Source organism: Nanorana parkeri, unplaced genomic scaffold (assembly GCF_000935625.1).
Source record: "Nanorana parkeri isolate BGI_ZX_2015 unplaced genomic scaffold, ASM93562v1 scaffold328, whole genome shotgun sequence".
NCBI classification, from domain to species: Eukaryota; Metazoa; Chordata; class Amphibia; order Anura; family Dicroglossidae; genus Nanorana; species Nanorana parkeri.
The window spans coordinates 598,150-619,077 of NW_017306596.1; the positions used below are offsets into that span (position 1 = coordinate 598,150).

A 20,928-nucleotide genomic window follows, 5' to 3' on the forward strand; every position below is an offset into this window, starting at 1 on the left:
CCCCCCCCCCCACATCTCCTTGTCTTCATCCTGACACTGCTCCCCAACATCTCCTCGTCTTCATCCTGACACTGCTCCCCACATCTCCTCATCTTAATACTGACACTGCCCCCCACATCTCCGCATCTTAATACTGACACTGCTCCCCAACATGTCATCTTCATCCTGACACTGCTCCCCCACATCTCCTCATCATCATCCTAACACTGCTCCCCAACATCTCCTCGTCTTAATCCTGACACTGCTCCCCCACATCTCCTCGTCTTCATCCTGACACTGCTCCCCCACATCTCCTCGTCTTCATCCTGACACTGCTCCCCCACATCTCTTCATCTTCATCCTGACACTGCTATTCCATGCAGTGGTGTAACTACTGCTATAGCAACCCACACGGTCATTTTTTGGCCCGGGGAAGAGGGGGTTGGATGGGGGGCCCACATACAAAATTTTGCTATGGCGCCCTGTGATTTCTAGTTACGCCCCTGACTCTGCTTATTATTAACTGGAACTAAACTAGCCACATAACTTTCCCAAAATTGAATTACAGAAAAATAACAACCCTTGAATAAATTACAACTGTATGATGTGCAAAGTTCTTCACAGCATTTGCAAGCTGTTTTTTTGTGTGCAAGGACTTGATTGTACATTCTTAATACTGACACTCTCTTCTAACTTGATTGTACATTTCCTTGTATGTGAACATAGGGCCAGGAAGAAGGAAATAAAAAATAAGGATATGTGTGCAGCCACATACCAGACACATCAGTAGGCCACAGCTGTTATTGGTGGGCACACCCAGACACTAATTCCCAGTGATTTTAAAGCAGGGCGGATGCAAAAATTTAGCCTGGCTGGCCCAGAGATTAACTGATTTGCCAACAGCTCTACCAGTCAATAGTAGGCTATATTTACAGATCTATATGCTTCCCAAAATAGTTTAGCATGGAGGCCTATCAACTCAATCCACTTTCCCTATCCTGGACTCTGTCCAAGATCCAGTGGTTTAAAGTGTATGTACAACCACATTTTTTTCTTAGTTTTGGATATAGTAGTAGGAAAGGGTTAACACCCCCAACAATATATTTTTTTCTTGTCTGTGACCCAATGGGGAGATTTCTCCTTCCTTTCTCAAAGACCCAACAGGATATCAAAGACAATTTCTTTAAATTGAGGAAACTCCCCCTCTGAGCTGTCCTATTGCTATATTCAGTAGATATACTGTATGTACCTGCAATCAAATTACTTAGATGTGCATTTAGATAACTACATGGTGGGCTATAGATAGGGTTGCCACCTGTCCTGGATTCACCTGGACAGTCCGGATTTTGAGTCCCGTATGTGCTTTTTCTGGGTTTCAGGCCAGCTAAACTCAGCCAGGGCACAGACAGGTGGCAACCCAAGCTATAGACAGTATTGAAATGTTCACATCATTTTATTCTAATAGTCCTCCACTTAGAAGAACTTTAAGTGACATTGACTTTTCAAAATTAAGCATACAAACAAACAATTTTTGTGTGTGATGGCTAGCACTTCCAATGATCAAAGGTGTTCATTGTTGCCTACTATGGACATCTGATTTAGGCAAGCAATGCCCAAATTAGATGCATCACTTTTAAAGACCGGACTGTATATGGCCACCCTAGGTATCATTGGTCAGAATGTCTGAAAAATGATGCAATAAGTGATAAAAACTAGTATGTAAGATTTTAATCCTTACAATCAGGGCCCCTGGGGCTGTTGTCACATTACTAAAACTCAAAGCTCTCTAGAAGGAAACTCCATGCTATAAGTTATATACTTACTTAATAATACATTCTGGAATCTGCACATAGTCCATTGGAATAAGTTCTTGTAGCTCAGCTAAACTGGATACATATTTTATCTTGCTGCTGAACTTGGAACTGAAAAAAACCAAAAACCTATTAATATAGCTAATATTATGTGAATTATGATACTGACATGACAATATGTATTCAAAAATTCAAATGCATACTTGATTAGCTATATGGCAAGAAGATACCAACTGATTTTCAGATATGTATTCATAGATCACTATTCCTAGAACGTAAATGTATAGCTCTGTGGTGAATCTCGTCTTTTCCTATGGATTTGAAGCTATAACAGTTTACTTGTTACTAGTTAAGGGTTTACATGTATTACAGGTTTTCTGTTAAATAATGAGTGGGGACTCTTAATGCTTGTATTCTGTTCCCTTGAATGTTACCCATATGGAATATAATAAGAATACACTGCAGATTACTAAGGTGTCTTTTTGTAAACAATCTGCACAGCCATTCACCCTGCAAATGTCTGTGAGTAGTATATTTTCTTTATAAGTCCAATGTCATTTTGAATGTCATTTAGTAGTACTGCATTATGACCACATTTTGGCTACTAGACTGAGCTCAGGAGCATAGGGAAAAAAATACTTCTTTATTGTGCTCCTCAGCTCCATCTATTAGTTATAATGTGGCATTTTACATACAGCATATTCAAATGGGGAAGAAAATATACTAAGAACGCTCGTTTTGGGTTAATCGCATGCATCTGTTGGGGCACTGCTTCTCCCTGGATACACTGTGGGATTGATTTACTAAAGGCAAATAGGCTATTCACTTTACCAGGGAATTTACCTTTAGTTTAGTGAATGTGGTAAACATTAATTTTGCAAAGAATACCCAAAAGTACTTTTGCTTGCATAATTGGATGGCATAAGTCAACAGAGCTTCACCCCATTTACTAGGCTAAGTGAAAATTCCCTTGCAAAGTGAACAGCCTATTTGCCTTTTGTAAATCAACACCTTTATATGAAAAACACAATACCGCAATATGCTTACATTGCTTCAATTGAAGCGTTTGGACAATTTCAAAGAAGACAAACAAGACAATTTGTTTTTTGATTATATGATCGAAAGGGCTTCGGGGAATGTTTGTTTGTTTAACCTGAAGTGAAAAACTGCTACAGTTAACCAGTTGACATCCGCGGTGTTAAACCCCCTTCCCATCCAGAGAGTCCTTTCCTCCCTTAATTGTTTCATTTAGATTAATCTTCTTATGAAGACTTAATTCAGCATTTGTTCCAGAGGTCAAAGACAACAAACTGGACAATAGTAAAACCAATAATGTATGGCAATGTGAAAAAAAGCTGATGATAAATGGGGGACAACATGAATACTTAAAGGAGAACTATGGGGTCAGGGCTTTTCCCCATAGTTCTCCTAAGGGTCACGGGAGGACAAAAACTAGCGTCCTCCCGTGACCCAAAGCTCGGTATACTGAGACGCCGCAGCCGGAACGGATCCCGTCATTGCTGTCGAGATCTACCCAGCTGCGGGATTGACAGCTGGCTCTGCCTATATAGAGGCAGAGCCAGCTGTACCCGCTCCCTCCCCCGTCCGTTCCGCCAGTCAGCGCTGGAGGATCGGACAGGGGAGGGGGGAATCCCTGCAGGGAGCCGTGAGTGACAGCCACGGCTCTCTGCAGGGATAGATCGAGAAGTGAGCGAGCGACTGTATGTGTTTGCTCACTTCCCGATTTACTGATCCAACCTGTGACAGTTTCATTTTCTTAGGTCGGCTTAGATTATGAGGCTGAGTGAAACGCACTCGCCTCATAATTCTCCTTTAGGAGTACATGAATGCCTAAGAGTTCAGAAACCAAAATTATTCCAAACAATATTTTTCGAATGCAGAATTAGAATTACAGTGCGGATAATACTTACAAATTGCTCTTGGTGCTATACCTAATAAGTAAATCAAGGTTAGTTCTTATGGATGTATTTTGGGTACCTGCTGTAGTATTATCAGCTTACTGGGGTGCACAGTTTGGTGCTCTGAGTTTATTGGATTATATTATGGGCTTTGATGAGTGTACTGGTGTACATGCTGAGTTTAAAGGATTTCTAATTCCATTCAATCGGTTTTGTGATCTAGACACCCTGGACAGACTGTATTCTCTAACAATTAGACTGCAGTTATGCTATGTAGTCTAGGCAAGACTACACCCAGCCCTTGACTGTACAGTGAAGGAACAATAGCACATTAATAAATTAATCACTCTAATCTTGCTTTTTGTAAGTTTGTTCACAAACAATTTTGTGCAATGCAGTAGAGTCTGATTTGCCTGAAGTGATTACAAAAAGCTGATATCTAGACAAATACAGGTATTGTTATTTCTCTGAAAAATACAGTAACAATGTGTGTTACAATCTTTCTAGGATTCATATGGTTTAAATCCACAAGGTTTGTTCAAAGCATGCAAAGTAATGTGGTGTATCCTATTCAATAATATGCATTAAAATACAACTGAGCATATTTAAAATTGAAACATGAAAATTATAGAGAATGTCAAGTTACATGGAAAAGGAACACTACAATTTACATTACAAATACATATTCCTTTTTTGAGTCTAATAGTTTGTGTATATCTATAGTTTCAGCTGAACTTGAACAGGGTTCAAGTCATAAAATAATTCAGCACCTACCTAGACTGTAACTAGCAGGAAACATGCAATGGGGTTGCATAGGCATAACAGCAAAACAAAAGATTGATACTGTACATATTAGTCTATATAGAGGAGTGAGCCACGCAAAGGCCAAGCAGGGGTATGTGAGGAGTGCTGAACTCTATGTTTTGCATTCCTTGAATACCTACTGTATAGGTAAAGTGCAGTATATACAAACCAGAATAAAAAAAACAAGCAACTTTTGTATGGTCTGCCTAGAACAACCCCATAAAGGACACTTCCCCATATCTGCTATCTTCACAATTCTTTAGGCGTAACTGTGAACTCTGAAGCATAGCACTTTGTAATCTCAGATCTTGTTTAGTGACGTTTTTAGTAATATAATCATTTTAATAATTTTTTACAATTACCTTATGAAAGGTCGTGTCACAGCTAGTATAGTTCTGATGAACCATGATGGATGAACAATTATGAATGACTTTAGGTTCTTTCTTAACCTGTATTAAGATATGATAGTTACACATTCCATAAACATTCCATAAATTACAATAAGAATGATCTCATAAGAACTAGAGCAACATCACAGGGCTAAAATCAACCAACAACCCCCCTCAACTCTTTTCATCCTTCAATCGGCTCCCCATAACATACAGTAGAGCCAAATTGACCACTTCTAGGAACTGATTGATGAAAAATGGAGAACAACTAAAAGCAGAGTTGTTGCTATTAGGAAACAATCAGGTGTTTACCTTTTATTTTATAAAAACAAAATGTGTTTCATGGCGAAAGGCAAAACTCTACTCTACTGACTTGGGAAAACTCTCTCTCCAGATGGAATCAGTCAGTCTCATTTGTTTTGCAGTGCAGAGAACTGTGGGAAAATGTTCCAAAGACAGATCTTAGCTAATTATAATTGCCACATTTTAAAATGTTTAAAATGTATGCATAGCCAAAATGTTTCTTGGATAGCGTATAGAGGGATTAAAACCTCTGTCTGTCAACCTCTACTTGCCCTGGTGACTATTATCACCGGAACAGAAAGTGATGGGAAACCAAACGTTTTATGTCACCAGAACAGGAAATCTTCCAATGAGACACTGATTTTGGTGACAACTGTCTTGTAGTGCTCACTCCCGAAGGACCTGTCAGAATAACCCGGGTCATCACTAGTTATCTAGGGGTTTTGGTCTTCAGCTGCCCCATTAGCATTTAACTACCCTTTTTTAGTGCACACAAAACTGATATCCACTCCAGAAGTATAATGCTGAACAACGTTTATTAACAATCTTCACATAGCACATGGCATAGAGGGTATAGGGAACCTAGATATCCAGGGTAGAACAGACATAGACTCCAGACTCCCCATTCCCTTCTAGCAATTCAGTGTAGATCCATTTGCAGCAAAGTGAATTAATATTCCTCCTCATGTATCACTTGCCCCTCCCTTTTAGATTGTAAGCCCTTACCATCTTGTCTTGAATTGTATTGTGATTGTAATGTCTTCCTTATATTGTAAAGCGCTGCGCAAACTGTTAGCGCTATATAGATCCTGTATAATAATAATAATTCATTAGCAGATGAACAGGGATTGTCACAAATCCTCAGCAGGAGAGACACCAGACTTGCTCCTGGGGTCCTCTATATTCCAGGCACCTCCAGCAGCCATCAGTTTCCCTGGTTCTCCTCCTCTGATAACAGCAGAGGCCTCCTCTAGACTTGAGGCCTAGCAGCGCCTTTCCCCCACTCCAGTATCCCCACTCCCAGGCCTAGCCTGGGAGCAGGCTGGACAGCACCCCAACCTAGACCATGGCTGGTCCTGAACTGAACACATGGCAATTCCTTCGAGTATATAAACACTTACCCAGCATGCAACACTGGTTAGGAGAAAATCCCAGTGATTGGCTTCTGAACTGCTCACAGACTCACGGTGTCCCCCATTGGATGTCCCACACTACAGTAGAGTCACACCCCACCCAGGTAGGTACAATCAATGCCAGAACACCTGAAATTAACCAGATAAATGCCAACTATAATTCATCCAGACTGACTACAGCTCTGGCAATCACTAAATTTCTAGTAGCCACCTCATAAAAGGTGATGGGGCTATAGTCCAATAAGATTTTCCGCTTTGAAGAGATTTCCTTGGACTTCCGGCTGTGTCAACAGGACACAGACAGAAAACAAAAAAAACTGACAGGAGTTTTAACCTCATCCAGAATAAAACTGTTTTCAAATTTTTAAAAGGCTTTAAGAAAGAATGTCCTGTAAGAAGGAATGTTCTGTTATAATTAAGCCTCTGCTTAAAGACTAATTATATTATAAGCTTCTGTTTCAGTACTCATACTTAGGATAAAGTTTGACCTCTTGTGATATGACAAGCAGTGGAATTTCTGTTTGCTACAACAGTGGTCTTAGCACAGCATATAATATACACATTACATGAATTGCAGATGATCCCTTACCGCCTGTCTATCATTTGGTAACATCTCTTCATCCATCCTAAGCCTGGCATCTTTCTTCGTGGAGTGGCTCCATTTAGATAGACTATCATATAGTCCTCAGCTACCATTAGTTCCAGTGTACTTATTACATATCTGAAAAGACATAGACATGAACTATTTTTAGTTTTTTGGTTTATTATTAGTAGTTGTAGTAAATAGATTAAACAAATTGGCTGTTATCAGCACAGTGAAGGACAAAAGAAAGCAGTCCTGTTGGTATGTGCATGTCATTACATATGCCTTGCGTTATGCTGGTATTTTTCAGGTCAATGGGAAACTGCACTTCCCCTAACACCAATCTAGATCAGATTTTACTCTACATGGATTGATTTAAAGATCTCTAAATATAGTACAGTACTGGATAGTAGCTCAGGTTTAGTGACCTGGCCTTTGTCACACACAGACAAAGGAGTTAGGTGGTGTTATGTTTAGGTCCCACTAGTTACCAATTAACTAGAGGTGACAGAGACACACTAAGGCTGGCCATAGGATTAGGGTTCATTCTTACAGTGTGTACCCTGCTGGAACAATGAATCATCGATTACTGATTGGCAATCAGCTGCAGTCACTGGTCATAGCTGCATCGGGAGATTTGTTAACGAGATTTTGTCAACGCTGTTAACAGGGATGGGGGAATGTGTTCGATTAGTGTATGGTCAGCTTTAGGATAAGTTTCTTGCTTGTCTTTTCTGCTGTTGCTGCAACTCTGAGCACTTTCCTCTTTTTTATTTGCTGTTGTGGACTAATTAAACTAAAGAGGCAAAAACTTTTTTTTTACAGGGTTATTCACAAGAGGGTGAAGAGTTTGGAGAAGGCAGAAGAAGTGAACAATCTAGGACAACATAGCTGAACTGGAAAAATTATCCAATTCAGCTCACTTTCCGGTTCAGCTATATTGTCCTAGATTGTTCACTTCTCCTGTCTTCTCCAAACTCTTCACCCTTTTGTGAATAACCCCCTTAGTGTTTCAGTCAATTGGGTAAGCAATTGTGATGCACACACACAGCTGGTAGTATATATACTGCTTGCTAAAACTGACATTGAGTGATTGAATACTCCTAACAACACTACTTTTTCAGTGTACTCTGTATTTTTTTTGTCCTATTCACATTAAGCAGGTTCTGTTCAGAAAAGGAACTTTTCACTTTTTGTTTTCTTTTCCAGTTCATCTTTATTTTTTTTTTGCACATGGAAGGCCAACTCTTGTGTACTCTTGTTAAAAATAATTTATTAATGCATATTGGATATAAAAAAAGCTCTGCTGCTTTACCTAGATCCAACTACTGTATTAAGAAAATGCTTTATATTCTATGTCACTGTATCTCTAGTGCAATATGTTACACTGTTACAATAAAAAGTATTAAAAGGTATATAAGGAGCTGATTATTTTTCTTTTGCTTAGCAATAAGCTGTATTACAAGAAAACTGATTAGTGGTACCAGAGTAAAAGCTTTTTGCCAGCTTTTCTTTTGCAGAGAAAGGGTAGGCTTTATCCAACAGCACTGAACCATATGTTTTCATAAAGACTAAGCCAAAATGCAGCAGACTCACAGAAAAAGGTTTTCCATGACATAATTGTAGTCAGCATGACTGCTGTCCGGCAGGAAACAAGCAGCAAACACAATGATGGCATTTACACCCTCTCCGTAGTAACCTGCAAGGAAAACACAACATCATTATAAAACACTAAAATAAATAGTAATAGCAGCAATAATATGACATGTGACATTAACTGCAATTTAGAGGCAAAAAATATAATAAGTTAAATTGTATACCGGTATGATGAAAAATGATTGCTAAATAGCGCAATGCAATGAAACATACACATCTGCTCTATTATTAACCATTGTACTGTAGTTGTAAGCTTTTTAATTCTATAGAATGGCAGGCATATATAATATCCACCTGGACTTGAACAATAACCACAAAAAAAAGTACAAAAACAGGGCTAGGGCCCACCCAGCCTTTAAAAATTATATACAGAAAGGGAATTGTTTACATATAAAGCTTAGAGTATTCTCCGGCCCATTAATTGTTTAAGTAAGCCTTAGTATATTTAGTAAGGTGTCACTCAACAATTTATGCGCCAAGAAATACTCTAAGCTTTATATATAACAAATTCAATCTCTGTAGCTTTTTAATTCTATAAATTATAGCAACACATTACCATGACGCATAAATCTGCAGAGCTAAGGTGCAAAGAAATATTGCTGAACATTCAGAATTAATTTCCCTGTACAATAATTTAAGTGTTCTAGTATTTTTGTTTTGTTGTCACTCATTTATGTTGAGTTTTCCAAGTGTCCATTTGAAGACAATGAGACAAATTTCCCAATGGAATTGAGAATCTTAACTCAAAAAAATGGAGTAAAGATTTGCTTCAATTATTAAAGTGACATTAAACCCTCAGATTTTTTTAACATAAAACAATACTGTAATGTTTGCCTTACTGTAATCCATGGTTGTTTCCCTTCTCTTTGCTGCTCTTCCTTTTAAATCTGTATCTCTTCTCATGCTGGGCAGAACTTCTGTTTTGCAGCAGACTGCCTTGTCTCTGAAATTGATACATGGTGTCTGTGTGTAGGTTCACAACCTGAGCCAGCACTACAGGAAGAGGCACTCAGCTGGAAAGGGAAGTTCTCCCCCAGCATGAGAAGAGATACAGATTTAAAAGGAAGAGCAGCAAAGAGAATGGAAACCACGATTACAGTAAGGCACACATTACAGTATTGGTTTATGTTAAAACATCTGAGGGTTTAATGTCACTTTAAGTCATGTGAAAAGCAAATTCTTATTTATTTATTTAATCAGAACATGACTGGGTATTCAATATGAACATAGCTACAATTGTTTTGAGTGAAGCTTCCCAACTCCTTTAATAAATCTGTCTTAATAAAACTGCATACACCCACAACGATGTTCTGTTTATTGCTAAATTATTTCGGCGGAAAACTTGAATACAGTGTTAATGCTAGCAAAAGAGAAGGGAGGGGGGAGTTTGGGTAGCTAAAATAACTAACAGCTACGTTGAAGCTCAAGGCATGGATAGTGATATATGAATAGTAGCATGCAGCAGAACATTGTGTAGAGGAGAATAGAGAAAAAAAAGAAAAGGAAAATAAATGTACGGAGAGGAATACGGGCAGAAGGCAAATAAAGGCAATGGTGGAAATAAAAATAAAAAGGCATTAAAAGAAGGGGAAATGTGAAGGGGAGAGGTTCAGGCCTTTGCAGATGCTCACAAGGTATTTTTATGTGAAGCCTGTGCTCTGAAAAACATAGAGGATGCCATTGCTGACCTCTCTCCTTGTGAAAGTACTAGCTGCCTGGCTGTCATGCTGACACGATGCAGATACTTATTTCTTTGTCTGCAGGTTTGTTTTAGGTCAATCGCTCATTGAACTGATGCCAGAGAAAACCATGCAAATAAAGCCAAACCTCTTCTTTTTTTTTAATATTGTGGAGAGGAAACAACTCTCTATATGCCCTGGTGACTGTTATCACGGAGAGTAAAAGTTAAAGAAGATGCCAAATTTTGAGTTGTCACCAGAACAGTAATAGAAATGGGCAAACTAATTCTGGGACCCTGGTAACAATCAGGTACTTCCTTCACTTTGGAGGGATTTCCTCTTATTTCCTGTTGTGGCTATGGGACAGGAACTAAAGAGAAATCAATCAAAATGGCAGACAAAAAAAAACTGACTGCATTTATAACCCTCCCATACTGTATTTAAATTTTGTTTTGTTTTGTTTTGTTCCACTTTAATGTTGGTTTCTCTACTCTTTTCTTTGAGCTATGGGACAGTGACACGACCTCCTGAAACCCCTTCTATTATTTTCAAGGATAAATGTTAAAAACACCAATATTAAGACCAGACTATATGACTTAAAGGAGAACTATGAGGTGAGTGCTTTTCACTCACCTCATAGTTCTAGCCGACCTGTGACAATGAGACTGTCACAGGTCGGCTCAGTAGATCGGGAAGTGAGCAAACACATACCGCGTTCGCTCACTTCTCGATCATGTCACAGCTCTCTGCGTGACAGGGGAGTGGATGGATTCCCCCCTACCCGCTCCGATCCTCCAGCGCTGACTGGCGGAATGGACGGGGGCAGGTACAGCTGGCTCTGCCTCTAGATAGGCAGAGCCAGCTGTCACTCACGCAGCTGGGCAGATCCAGACATAATTGTCGGGATCCGCTTCAGCTGCGGCGTCTCAGTATGTACCTGTGACCAGACTATGTACACTAAATTAACTATCTACATATTCAAATATATAACAAACAGTAAACAAATCTTTAAAACAAGCCCTCGCCTATGTAGGTGCTTGTACTGTAAAATAATTAATTCTAAAGGTTTCAGGCTGTTTCTAACAGCTTAGAAACACTGCCACGTGCTTACATTAGAAGGCTGGCAGGCTGCCAAGACCTGCTTTCATAGAAAATATATTTCTGTCCCCCTGTTGTAAAATTTGTAGATGAATTTCTTCACAATGCCTATAGCTATTCAGATGATGTTTTAAAGTGCTTTTACTGTCTGGACATTGGTTCACTCACTTCCTGCACTCTCCGTGTGGGAATGTTCGCTTTGATTTTAATATACAGTGTATTTAAATTTAATCCAGTTTTTCATCAGAAATTGGTCATAAACACAAATGTATTCGACCAATCATTTCAATTAATCAATGAATTATTATTTAAAAATATTTATTGACAATATTCCACTTCAATTTAGAATTCTAGTTTCTCACATTCTACTGGCGGCAAGGCTGACCATAGTGCGCCATTGGAAAAGCTTAGTTGCACCAAATTTGTCTGAGACTGTTGCCATAGTAAATCTATATTACCAGCATGAAAGGATTGTGTCATTTCGAGATGGGTCCACGAAGCGATTTTATGATGCCTGGTCCTACTCGAAACCTTAAACTGACTTTCGAATTCCAATCCAATGGTTGTATTGTATTGCATTCCTTTATCTACCGTATATACTCGAGTATAAGCCAAGTTTTTCAGCCCATTTTTTTTTCTGAAAACCCCCCCCCCCCCCTGGATACCTCGGCTTATATTTGGGTCGGCTTATACTCGAGTATATACGGTACTTGGCTTTCTCCCCCTTTTCTCTCCCCAACTTCTTTCTCTGTTCTTTCTCCTTCTTGTTCCATGTCCTGTTATGCTCTTCATGGAGGTATATACGTGAAGTATTAGAACATAAATATTAAGGTTGCCTTTATACCACACAGTTTGTAAGTTCAAGATGTATGATCTCCCTAACTGTACTGTAATTTCTTTAAAAAAACTTTCTTAATAAAAACGTATTGAACGTAAAAATATGAATTTAGTCTTTATCTATGTCTATAATGGGAATGACTGTAAAAGTTGGTGTATCCTTGTTCTATGTTTTCATGAAGACAAGGAGGAAGGAAATAGACAGGTGCAGATCAAACGTAACTAGATTCCTGCTATGTCTACCACCTTCTGTTCTTTCATTATGTGCCCAAATATCATATCACATGCATCATAATAAGAAAAACTCTTATAAGAAAAAGGAAACATACATTTCTCATAAGATGTGTTTCTAAAATCTAACAAAGTAACTGTTTAATCTATTTCACTTGGTTCACAGTTATCTTGTAGTTTCAAACAACTCATGTCACTTATTTGACATACTGTCACGTACCTGGTATGGTCTGAATGATGAGGGAGGCTCCTTTTGTAACTCTCGTCAGAGCACCCCTGGAGATGGCACAGGTAGCGCACGGACGTAGAGAGACACCAGTGCCTGTGGATGCTGATCACCTGCTGGTAAGGATGCAGGAAGCCAGATGCAGGATTCAGGCAGCCAGATGCAGGAAGCCAGATGCAGGATTCAGGCAGCCAGATGCAGGATGCAGGAAGCCGGATGCAGGATTCAGGAAGCCAGATGCAGGATGCAGGATGCAGGAAGCCGGATGCAGGAAGCCAGATGCAGGATTCAGGCAGCCAGATGCAGGATGCAGGAAGCCGGATGCAGGATTCAGGCAGCCAGATGCAGGATGCAGGAAGCCAGATGCAGGATTCAGGATTCAGGCAGCCAGATGCAGGATTTAGGCAGCCAGATGCAGGATGCAGGAAGCCGGATGCAGGAAGCCAGATGCAGGATTCAGGCGGACTGGGTCAGTGGCTGGCAGGCCAGGAGAATCCGGATGGTAGACGTGGTCAGTTGAAGCCGGGTCAGAACCAAACAGACAGATCGGAGCCGAATCAGGAGGCAGGAGAATAGTCAGATAAGCCGAGGTCAGAAGGCAGGCAGCAGACAGCAGGAAACAGGAGCAAGCCGGGTCAGTCACAGGATTCAGATACAGGAACACAGGTACAGGTACAGCTGAGAACTTCCAGCAACTATCAGTTGCTGCTTGGGGTTTAAATAGGCCGATTGGCGCCAATTCGTGCACTGGGCATGTACACGTGCATGTTGCACGCGATTATGCGCACGCTGCACACGCACAGTTACTGCTCGTCTGTCACAATGCACGTTTCTGTGTGCCATAGTGTGTGTAGTAACTCTAGCCCTCCTTATGCTATGGGCATTAGTTCTACGTTCCTGACAGTGCCCCCCCCCCCCCAAAAAAAACGGGGCCATACCCCTTCCATTTAATCAAAAACTGCAGCTTGCCCTGACGACGTCTACAGTCCAACACGCACTCCACCTCGTACTCCTCCTCACCGTCAATCATAATAGGTCCAGCAGGAACCGAGGACCGATCAGGAAAAAGATCCGGTACATCAGGTTTGAGCAGCGACACATGGAATACAAGATGGATCCGGTACTGGCCGGGCAAGGATAAGCGGTAGGCAACCGCATTGATTTTACGTTCCACCAGAAAGGGTCCAATAAACTTAGGTCCGAGCTTCTTCGAGGGACAGGCCAACTTCAGGTTCACGGTAGATAACCACACAAGGTCCTCAGGCTTCAGGTCCAAGTCCCCTCTCCGGCCGACATCATACAACCTCTTATTGTCCCGCTGAGCTTTGGCCATTGCTCCCTGAAGCAACAGGGTATTGGAACGAAAAAAAATCCAAATCACGTTGAACTGCCGGCAAAGCAGAGTCAGGAGGCAAGACAGGAAGGAATGAAGGGTGGAATCCATAGTTAGCGAAAAATGGGGATTGGTTGATAGCTGAATGCAGAGAATTGTTATACGAGAATTCGGCTAACGGAAGCAAAGACAGCCAATCATCCTGGGAGAATGTAGAAAAGCAACGAAGAAACTGTTCCAGAGTTTGATTTGTCCTCTCAGTCTGCCCATTCGTGTCGGGGTGGTATGCAGAAGAAAAACTCAGTTCAATGCCCAAAGCTTCACAAAGGGCCCTCCAAAATTTCGAGGTGAACTGCACCCCTCTATCCGAGACAATGTGGCCAGGGATCCCATGGAGCCGCACCACTTCCTTGATAAAAGTGCGGGCCAACTCGGCAGCCGACGGGACCTTCCGCAAGGGAACACAATGCGCCATTTTGGACAACCACAACAAAAATGGCAGTAAACCCCTCCGAGGGCGGCAGCTCGACAATAAAGTCCATAGATAACATGTCCCAAGGCCTACCAGGGACTGGCAGGGGCCGCAACAGACCCCAGGCCTTTGCCTTCTGACCCTTAGAACGGATGCACACCTTACATGCACGCACGTAATTCTTGCAGTCCAACGCAAGATTGGGCCACCAGAACATCCGTCGAAGCAGATCCAATGTTTTTCGACACCAGAAGTGACCAGCCAATGGGGAATCATGGCAGGAACCCAAGGCGGCTGTACGTAGGCTCAGGGGGACATATATCCGGTTTGTAGAAAAAAAAAGTCCATCACGTTCCCGCAGAGCCAGATGTGGAGAAGGCCGGTCCGTGGAGGAGGCATGTCGGATCTGGGCAACGAGGCCCGTCTGAAAGAGCAAAAAATTACCAGCATGCAGGATGGTGTCAGGAGGAGAACAGGAGCGAACATTAGAAAACATGCGGGAAAGAGCATCAGGTTTCACGTTCTTAGAGCCCGGCCTATACGTGATATGAAACCTTAAACGGGAAAAAAAAGAGCCCATCGTGCTTGACGAGGCCTCAACCTCTTGGCTGAACGCAAATACTCCAGATTCTTATGGTCAGTAAAAATCAAGATTGGGTGTGCCGCCCCCTCCAATAAATAGCGCCACTCCTCCAGCGCGAACTTGATCGCCAAGAGTTCACGATCTCCCACATCATAATTCCGCTCAGCATCGCTCAGCCGTCTGGAGAAGAACACCACAGGATGAAGGAGCGATTTGGTACCCAGGCGTTGAGACAACACCGCTCCGACAGCAATCTCAGAAGCGTCCACCTCCAGACAGTAGGGCAGTGCAGGATCCGGATGCTTAAGAATGGGAGCCGTGGTAAACAGCGTCTTGAGTGAACTGCACCCCTCAGCGTCTTGAGTGCACTGAAGGCGGCCTGCGCCCCTGCAGACCATTGAAAGCGTCCCTGATTCCTAGTCAGGAGAGTAATAGGAGCGATGATACCGGAAAAGTTCTTAATAAACTTCCGGTAAAAATTGACAAAGCCAATAAAGCGCTGCACCCCCTTTTTATCGGAAGGCGGGGGCCAGTCAAGGATGGCCGACACTTTTTGTGGGTCCATGCCAATACCCCCAGCGCAGATAACTAGACCCAGGAATTGTATCGACTGTTGCTCAAATTCGCACTTTTCCGTTTTGGCATAAAGTCCATGCATCCGGAGCCTGGAGAGGACCAACCTAACGTGGTCCCGATGCTGCTCCAAGGAGGGAGAGAACACAAGGATGTCATCCAGGTAAACAATGACAAATAAATCCAGGAAGTCACGAAAAACATAATTCACAAAAGACTGAAAGGTAGCGGGGGCATTACACAGTCCGAAGGGCATCACCAAGTATTCATAATGCCCGAAACACGTACGAAAGGCAGTCTTCCATTCGTCACCGGTACGCATGCGAACAAGGTTATATGCCCCTCGAAGGTCCAGTTTTGAAAAAATAGTTGCCGAACGGAGTCGCTGGAACAGTTCGGGCTCCAGGGGTAGCGGGTACCGATTTTTGATAGTGACATGATTCAGCTCCCTATAGTCCACGCATGGGCGTAGCGAATTGTCCTTTTTTTTTATTCCGTTTTGGCATAAAGTCCATGCATCCGGAGCCTGGAGAGGACCAACCTAACGTGGTCCCGATGCTGCTCCAAGGAGGGAGAGAACACAAGGATGTCATCCAGGTAAACAATGACAAATAAATCCAGGAAGTCACGAAAAACATAATTCACAAAAGACTGAAAGGTAGCGGGGGCATTACACAGTCCGAAGGGCATCACCAAGTATTCATAATGCCCGAAACACGTACGAAAGGCAGTCTTCCATTCGTCACCGGTACGCATGCGAACAAGGTTATATGCCCCTCGAAGGTCCAGTTTTGAAAAAATAGTTGCCGAACGGAGTCGCTGGAACAGTTCGGGCTCCAGGGGTAGCGGGTACCGATTTTTGATAGTGACATGATTCAGCTCCCTATAGTCCACGCATGGGCGTAGCGAATTGTCCTTTTTTTTTTACAAAACAAATTCCAGCCCCGGCAGGGGAAGTTGATGGACGAATGAACCCCTTTTTCAAATTTTCATCAATGTATTCTTTCAAGGTGGCAAGTTCGGGTTCAGAAAGGAGGTATATGCGTCCAAAGGGAATGGAAGCCCCAGGTAAAAGTTCGATTGGGCAGTCATAAGCTCGATGAGGGGGTAGACAATCAGCTTTTCTTTTATCGAAGACATCGAGGAAGCCATGATAAGCAGGTGGTACTTTAGAGTGTAGATCGGTGTTCTGATCAAGTTGGCAGATGGACAAATCCTGCTCCAAGCTTGGCAACAGGCAATTTTGTACACAGTAGGTAGATTGTAATACCACCTCCCCCGAAGTCCAGTTGATTCGTGGATTGTGGGCCAATAACCATGGCATGCCTAGGATAACAGGAAACATGGGTGAAGCTATGACATCCAGGAGAAGTATTTTGTGATGGCCAGGCTCAATGGTAGCAGGAATAGGAATTGTTTCATGGGTGACCGGTCCAGATTTAATAGAGGACCCATCCGCCAGGCGAATGAACAGTTCTCGAGCTTTAATTTGCAGTGGAATATGATGCAGGAGGGCAAATTGGAGATCAACAAAACAACTGCATGCCCCGGAATCAACGATAGCTTGAACTCGGAGGGCCCCCTATGGCAGCTGAAAAGAGATGGGGATAGCTAAATGAGATGAAGATTGGGCTGTTGTAGAAGCAGTGTTTAGAAAGGTAGGCAGGCACTTACTGGTCTTGGCTGGGCAGGTTCGTACATAGTGGCCGACTTCCCCGCAATAGAGGCACAGGTTCAGCAGACGACGGCTCCCCCTTTCTTCAGAAGTTAATGGGGCCCGAAGAAGTCCCAACTGCATGGGTTCAGAGGAGTCTGAAGTTGTGGCCGAGGTCACAGGTGCTTGTTGTGGAGTGAAACTTGGCATAGAGCTTCTTGGAAGCATCCAGGCGGGTCGAGATTGATAGAACATTTCCTGTCGACGCTTCCTAGAGGCGTCGGTCAATTTGAACAGACAGTCTTATGAGTTCCTCTAGGGACTCAGGAACTCCTACATGAGCGAGTTTATCTTTGAGAGGGTCGGACAGGCTGGCACGGAACAGACAACGGAGTGCTGCATCATTCCACTTTGTGTCCGAACTCCAGCGCTTAAATTCAGTGACAAAATCCTCAACCGGCCGCCGACCCTGGCGGAGAGAAGTCAGCGTAGTTTCTGCCGTGGAGGCCCGATGCGGGTCATCATACAAGAGGGCCATGGCATCAAAGAACGAGGTGGAGTCTAACAGAGGGCTTGTTTGTTCCAAAAGATGGTGGGCCCAGGCCTGAGGTTCTTCTTGCAACAGAGAGATGATAAAGCCAACCTTGGTGGTTTCAGTGGTGAATGTGCGTGGTTGTAGAAAAAAGTACAATTTACATGTGTTGTGGAACGCACGAAATTTGCTGCGGTTTCCAGATAATTTATCAGGTATAGGGACCCTGGGCTCAGGTGATGAAAATGCCATGGCTGAAGCTGAGCTTTCTACAGGACTAGCAGGGGTTGGTGGTGGAGCAGGAGCGACGGATGTAGCTTGGACCAAAGATTCCAGACGTCCTTCCAGCTGGAAGTATCCATCTTGGAGACCCTTCACCACCTGGGTGAGGTTAGAGATCTGCTGGCAAAGTTCTTCCATGAACACTCCCTCTCAGACCAATACGTGGCTGGAAGATACTGTCACGTACCTGGTATGGTCTGAATGATGAGGGAGGCTCCTTTTGTAACTCTCGTCAGAGCACCCCTGGAGATGGCACAGGTAGCGCACGGACGTAGAGAGACACCAGTGCCTGTGGATGCTGATCACCTGCTGGTAAGGATGCAGGAAGCCAGATGCAGGATTCAGGCAGCCAGATGCAGGATGCAGGAAGCCGGATGCAGGAAGCCAGATGCAAGATTCAGGATGCCAGATGCAGGATTCAGGCAGCCAGATGCAGGATGCAGGAAGCCGGATGCAGGAAGCCAGATGCAGGATTCAGGCGGACTGGGTCAATGGCTGGCAGGCCAGGAGAATCCGGATGGTAGACGTGGTCAGTTGAAGCCGGGGCAGAACCAAACAGACAGATCGGAGCCGAATCAGGAGGCAGGAGAATAGTCAGCCAAGCCGAGGTCAGAAGGCAGGCAGCAGGAAACAGGAGCAAGCCGGGTCAGTCACAGGATTCAGATACAGGAACACAGGTACAGCTGAGATCTTCCAGCAACTATCAGTTGCTGCTCGGGGTTTAAATAGGCCGATTGGCGCCAATTCGTGCACTGGGCACGTGTGCGCGCACACGTGCATGTTGCACGCGATTATGCGCACGCTGCACATGCGCAGTTACTGCTCGTCTGTCACTATGCACGTTTCTGCGTGCCATAGTGTGTGTAGTAACTCGAGCCCTCCTTATGCTATGGGCATTAGTTCTACGTTCCTGACACATACAGTAATTCACAATTTTCCATTCTACACAATATGCTTTAATATGGATCAGGTTTGTACGTTGGTTGAGGACTATGGGGTACAACAAGGAATTTGTTTATGTGTATGCAGATTGGGAAAAAGAGTCTTTGTTAACAAAATAGTTTCAGTGTCTGTTGAAATTAAACATATGCCTCCCTGCAAAGCAAGCAATAATACGAATTGTCCCACTGCTTGCAACACCTAACTCTAATGGGTTGAAGTTAGTCGTTTGCTCAAAGATTTTCATTATCTGACACATCTTACTGTAAAACTAATAACTGTAATTTGCTGATTGGAGGAAAGAGCACATAGATAACATCATCATTAGTGATCAACTGTTCTTTCCCTGTCAGCTCCATGTCAGCACACAATGGGTTAATCCCATCCCCCTCCTCTCTAACAGGATAGTAACTCATAAATTTGGGCTTCCCAGAATCCCCACTGTTCCTCTTTTTTCCTCTTTCTACAGGATGGAGCCGTTTGCCTACCTGCGGGAGTAAAACTCTTGCTGTCCATCCCATCTGTACCCTGGGGTGTTGTTGCGCTGTGCCCATTCCAACGGCTTAGGGCTGTGTAATCCCGCTGCTGGTATCCGGGACGACCGCGCCTGTGACAGGTACAGGTACAGACCTGCCTTTCGTCTGCAAGGCAGATCGACGGAGTATCGCGGCGGTGTGTGTGTGGAACGCACAGGAGACGCTGTGCGCTCCACGGATGGGCGGAAGTGCCGGCGTCTGGCCGGCGCAGAGCTTCCACTCTGGCGGGGATTGGCTGCAAGTTGGCTGCTGCTGCTGCTGCTGCTACTTGGAGCTTCCACTCTGTGTGTGCCTGCCTTGCCCAACTGTCTCTTCATACTGCACTACAGGTATGTTCTGTCCCTGAAGTGGGATCCTTCTGGTTTTAAGCATTTGTGGTTCCTAAATGGTACTCGTATGTGTTTTCAGCATGCCGTTTGAAAAGTCAACCCCTCAAGAAGACCAGCATTCTAAAAGAAAGTAGGCGGCGGCTCCCAACTTTTAGTTTAAAAAAAAAAAAAGTTAAAAAAAAAAAATTTCTTTTAAATTTTGGGCCTTTTTCTGAGTTTTTTCTTCTGCTGTCTCAGTCCATCCAGATCTTCTCGTGAACTCTCCCGCTCATCGCGGCGTGCTCGGAGGTCTTCATGCTTTTCGGGCATCTATTCCACTCTCTTCTTGGTTCTGCAGAAGTCAGGAGACTGGAGGCCGGTGATAAATCTAACCTACCTCAACAGGTATGTGCAAAAGGAGTATTTCAAGATGGAGTCCTTGCAGACGATCCTGAAGGTAATACAGCCGGAGGATTGGATGGTTTCCATCGGCTTGAGAGACGCCTATTTCCATGTTCCGGTCCATCCCGTCTTTCAAAAATACCTGCGGTTCTCAGTAGCCAAGATGCACTACCAGTTTGTTTGCTTACCTTTCGGTCTCACCTCGTCTCCAAGGGCCTTCACAAAAGTGCTCCTGTCCCTGATCGCCTTCATATGCAGGAAAGGCATTCGTGTGTTCTAGTACCTGGACGACGTCCTCCTGCTGAATCAGAGTCGAGAAGGACTCCTTTCCCATCTAGCTTTAGTGCTCTCCACCTTCGAGACGTTCGGGTGGATCATAAACCGGGAAAAGAGCCATCTGGATCCCACTCAAGATCTGGTCTATCTGGGCGCAAGGGTGGATACGCACCTTGGCGTGGTCACGCTTCCACCGGAGAAGATTCTATCTGTCCAGGGCAGAATCCGACTGGCAATGGCTGCGAATGTCCTCTCTGCCTCGCAATGTCTCCACGTGGTGGGCACCATGGTGTCCACCATCCCCATGGTGAGATGGGCCCAATGGAACAGCCGCCCTTTTCAGTTCGGGTTCCTGACGCAATGGCAAACCGAGAATCTCAATCAGGGGAT

The 20,928-nt window shown here is 43.5% G+C and overlaps 1 protein-coding gene across 4 annotated transcripts in view; it reads right to left on the bottom strand.

Moving 5' to 3' along the window:
• Nucleotides 1-20,928, bottom strand: part of PRUNE2 (prune homolog 2) — an 81,847-nt gene that overhangs the window by 22,017 nt on the left and 38,902 nt on the right. For all 4 annotated transcript variants that reach the window (XM_018558256.1, XM_018558257.1, XM_018558255.1 and 1 more), the window contains exons 6-9: nucleotides 8,518-8,620; nucleotides 6,928-7,059; nucleotides 4,876-4,962; nucleotides 1,803-1,901 (exon numbers count right to left, since the gene is read on the bottom strand). In XM_018558256.1, coding sequence (XP_018413758.1) covers nucleotides 1,803-1,901; nucleotides 4,876-4,962; nucleotides 6,928-7,059; nucleotides 8,518-8,620 — 421 coding nt within the window. The remainder of the gene's footprint in view (nucleotides 1-1,802; nucleotides 1,902-4,875; nucleotides 4,963-6,927; nucleotides 7,060-8,517; nucleotides 8,621-20,928) is intronic.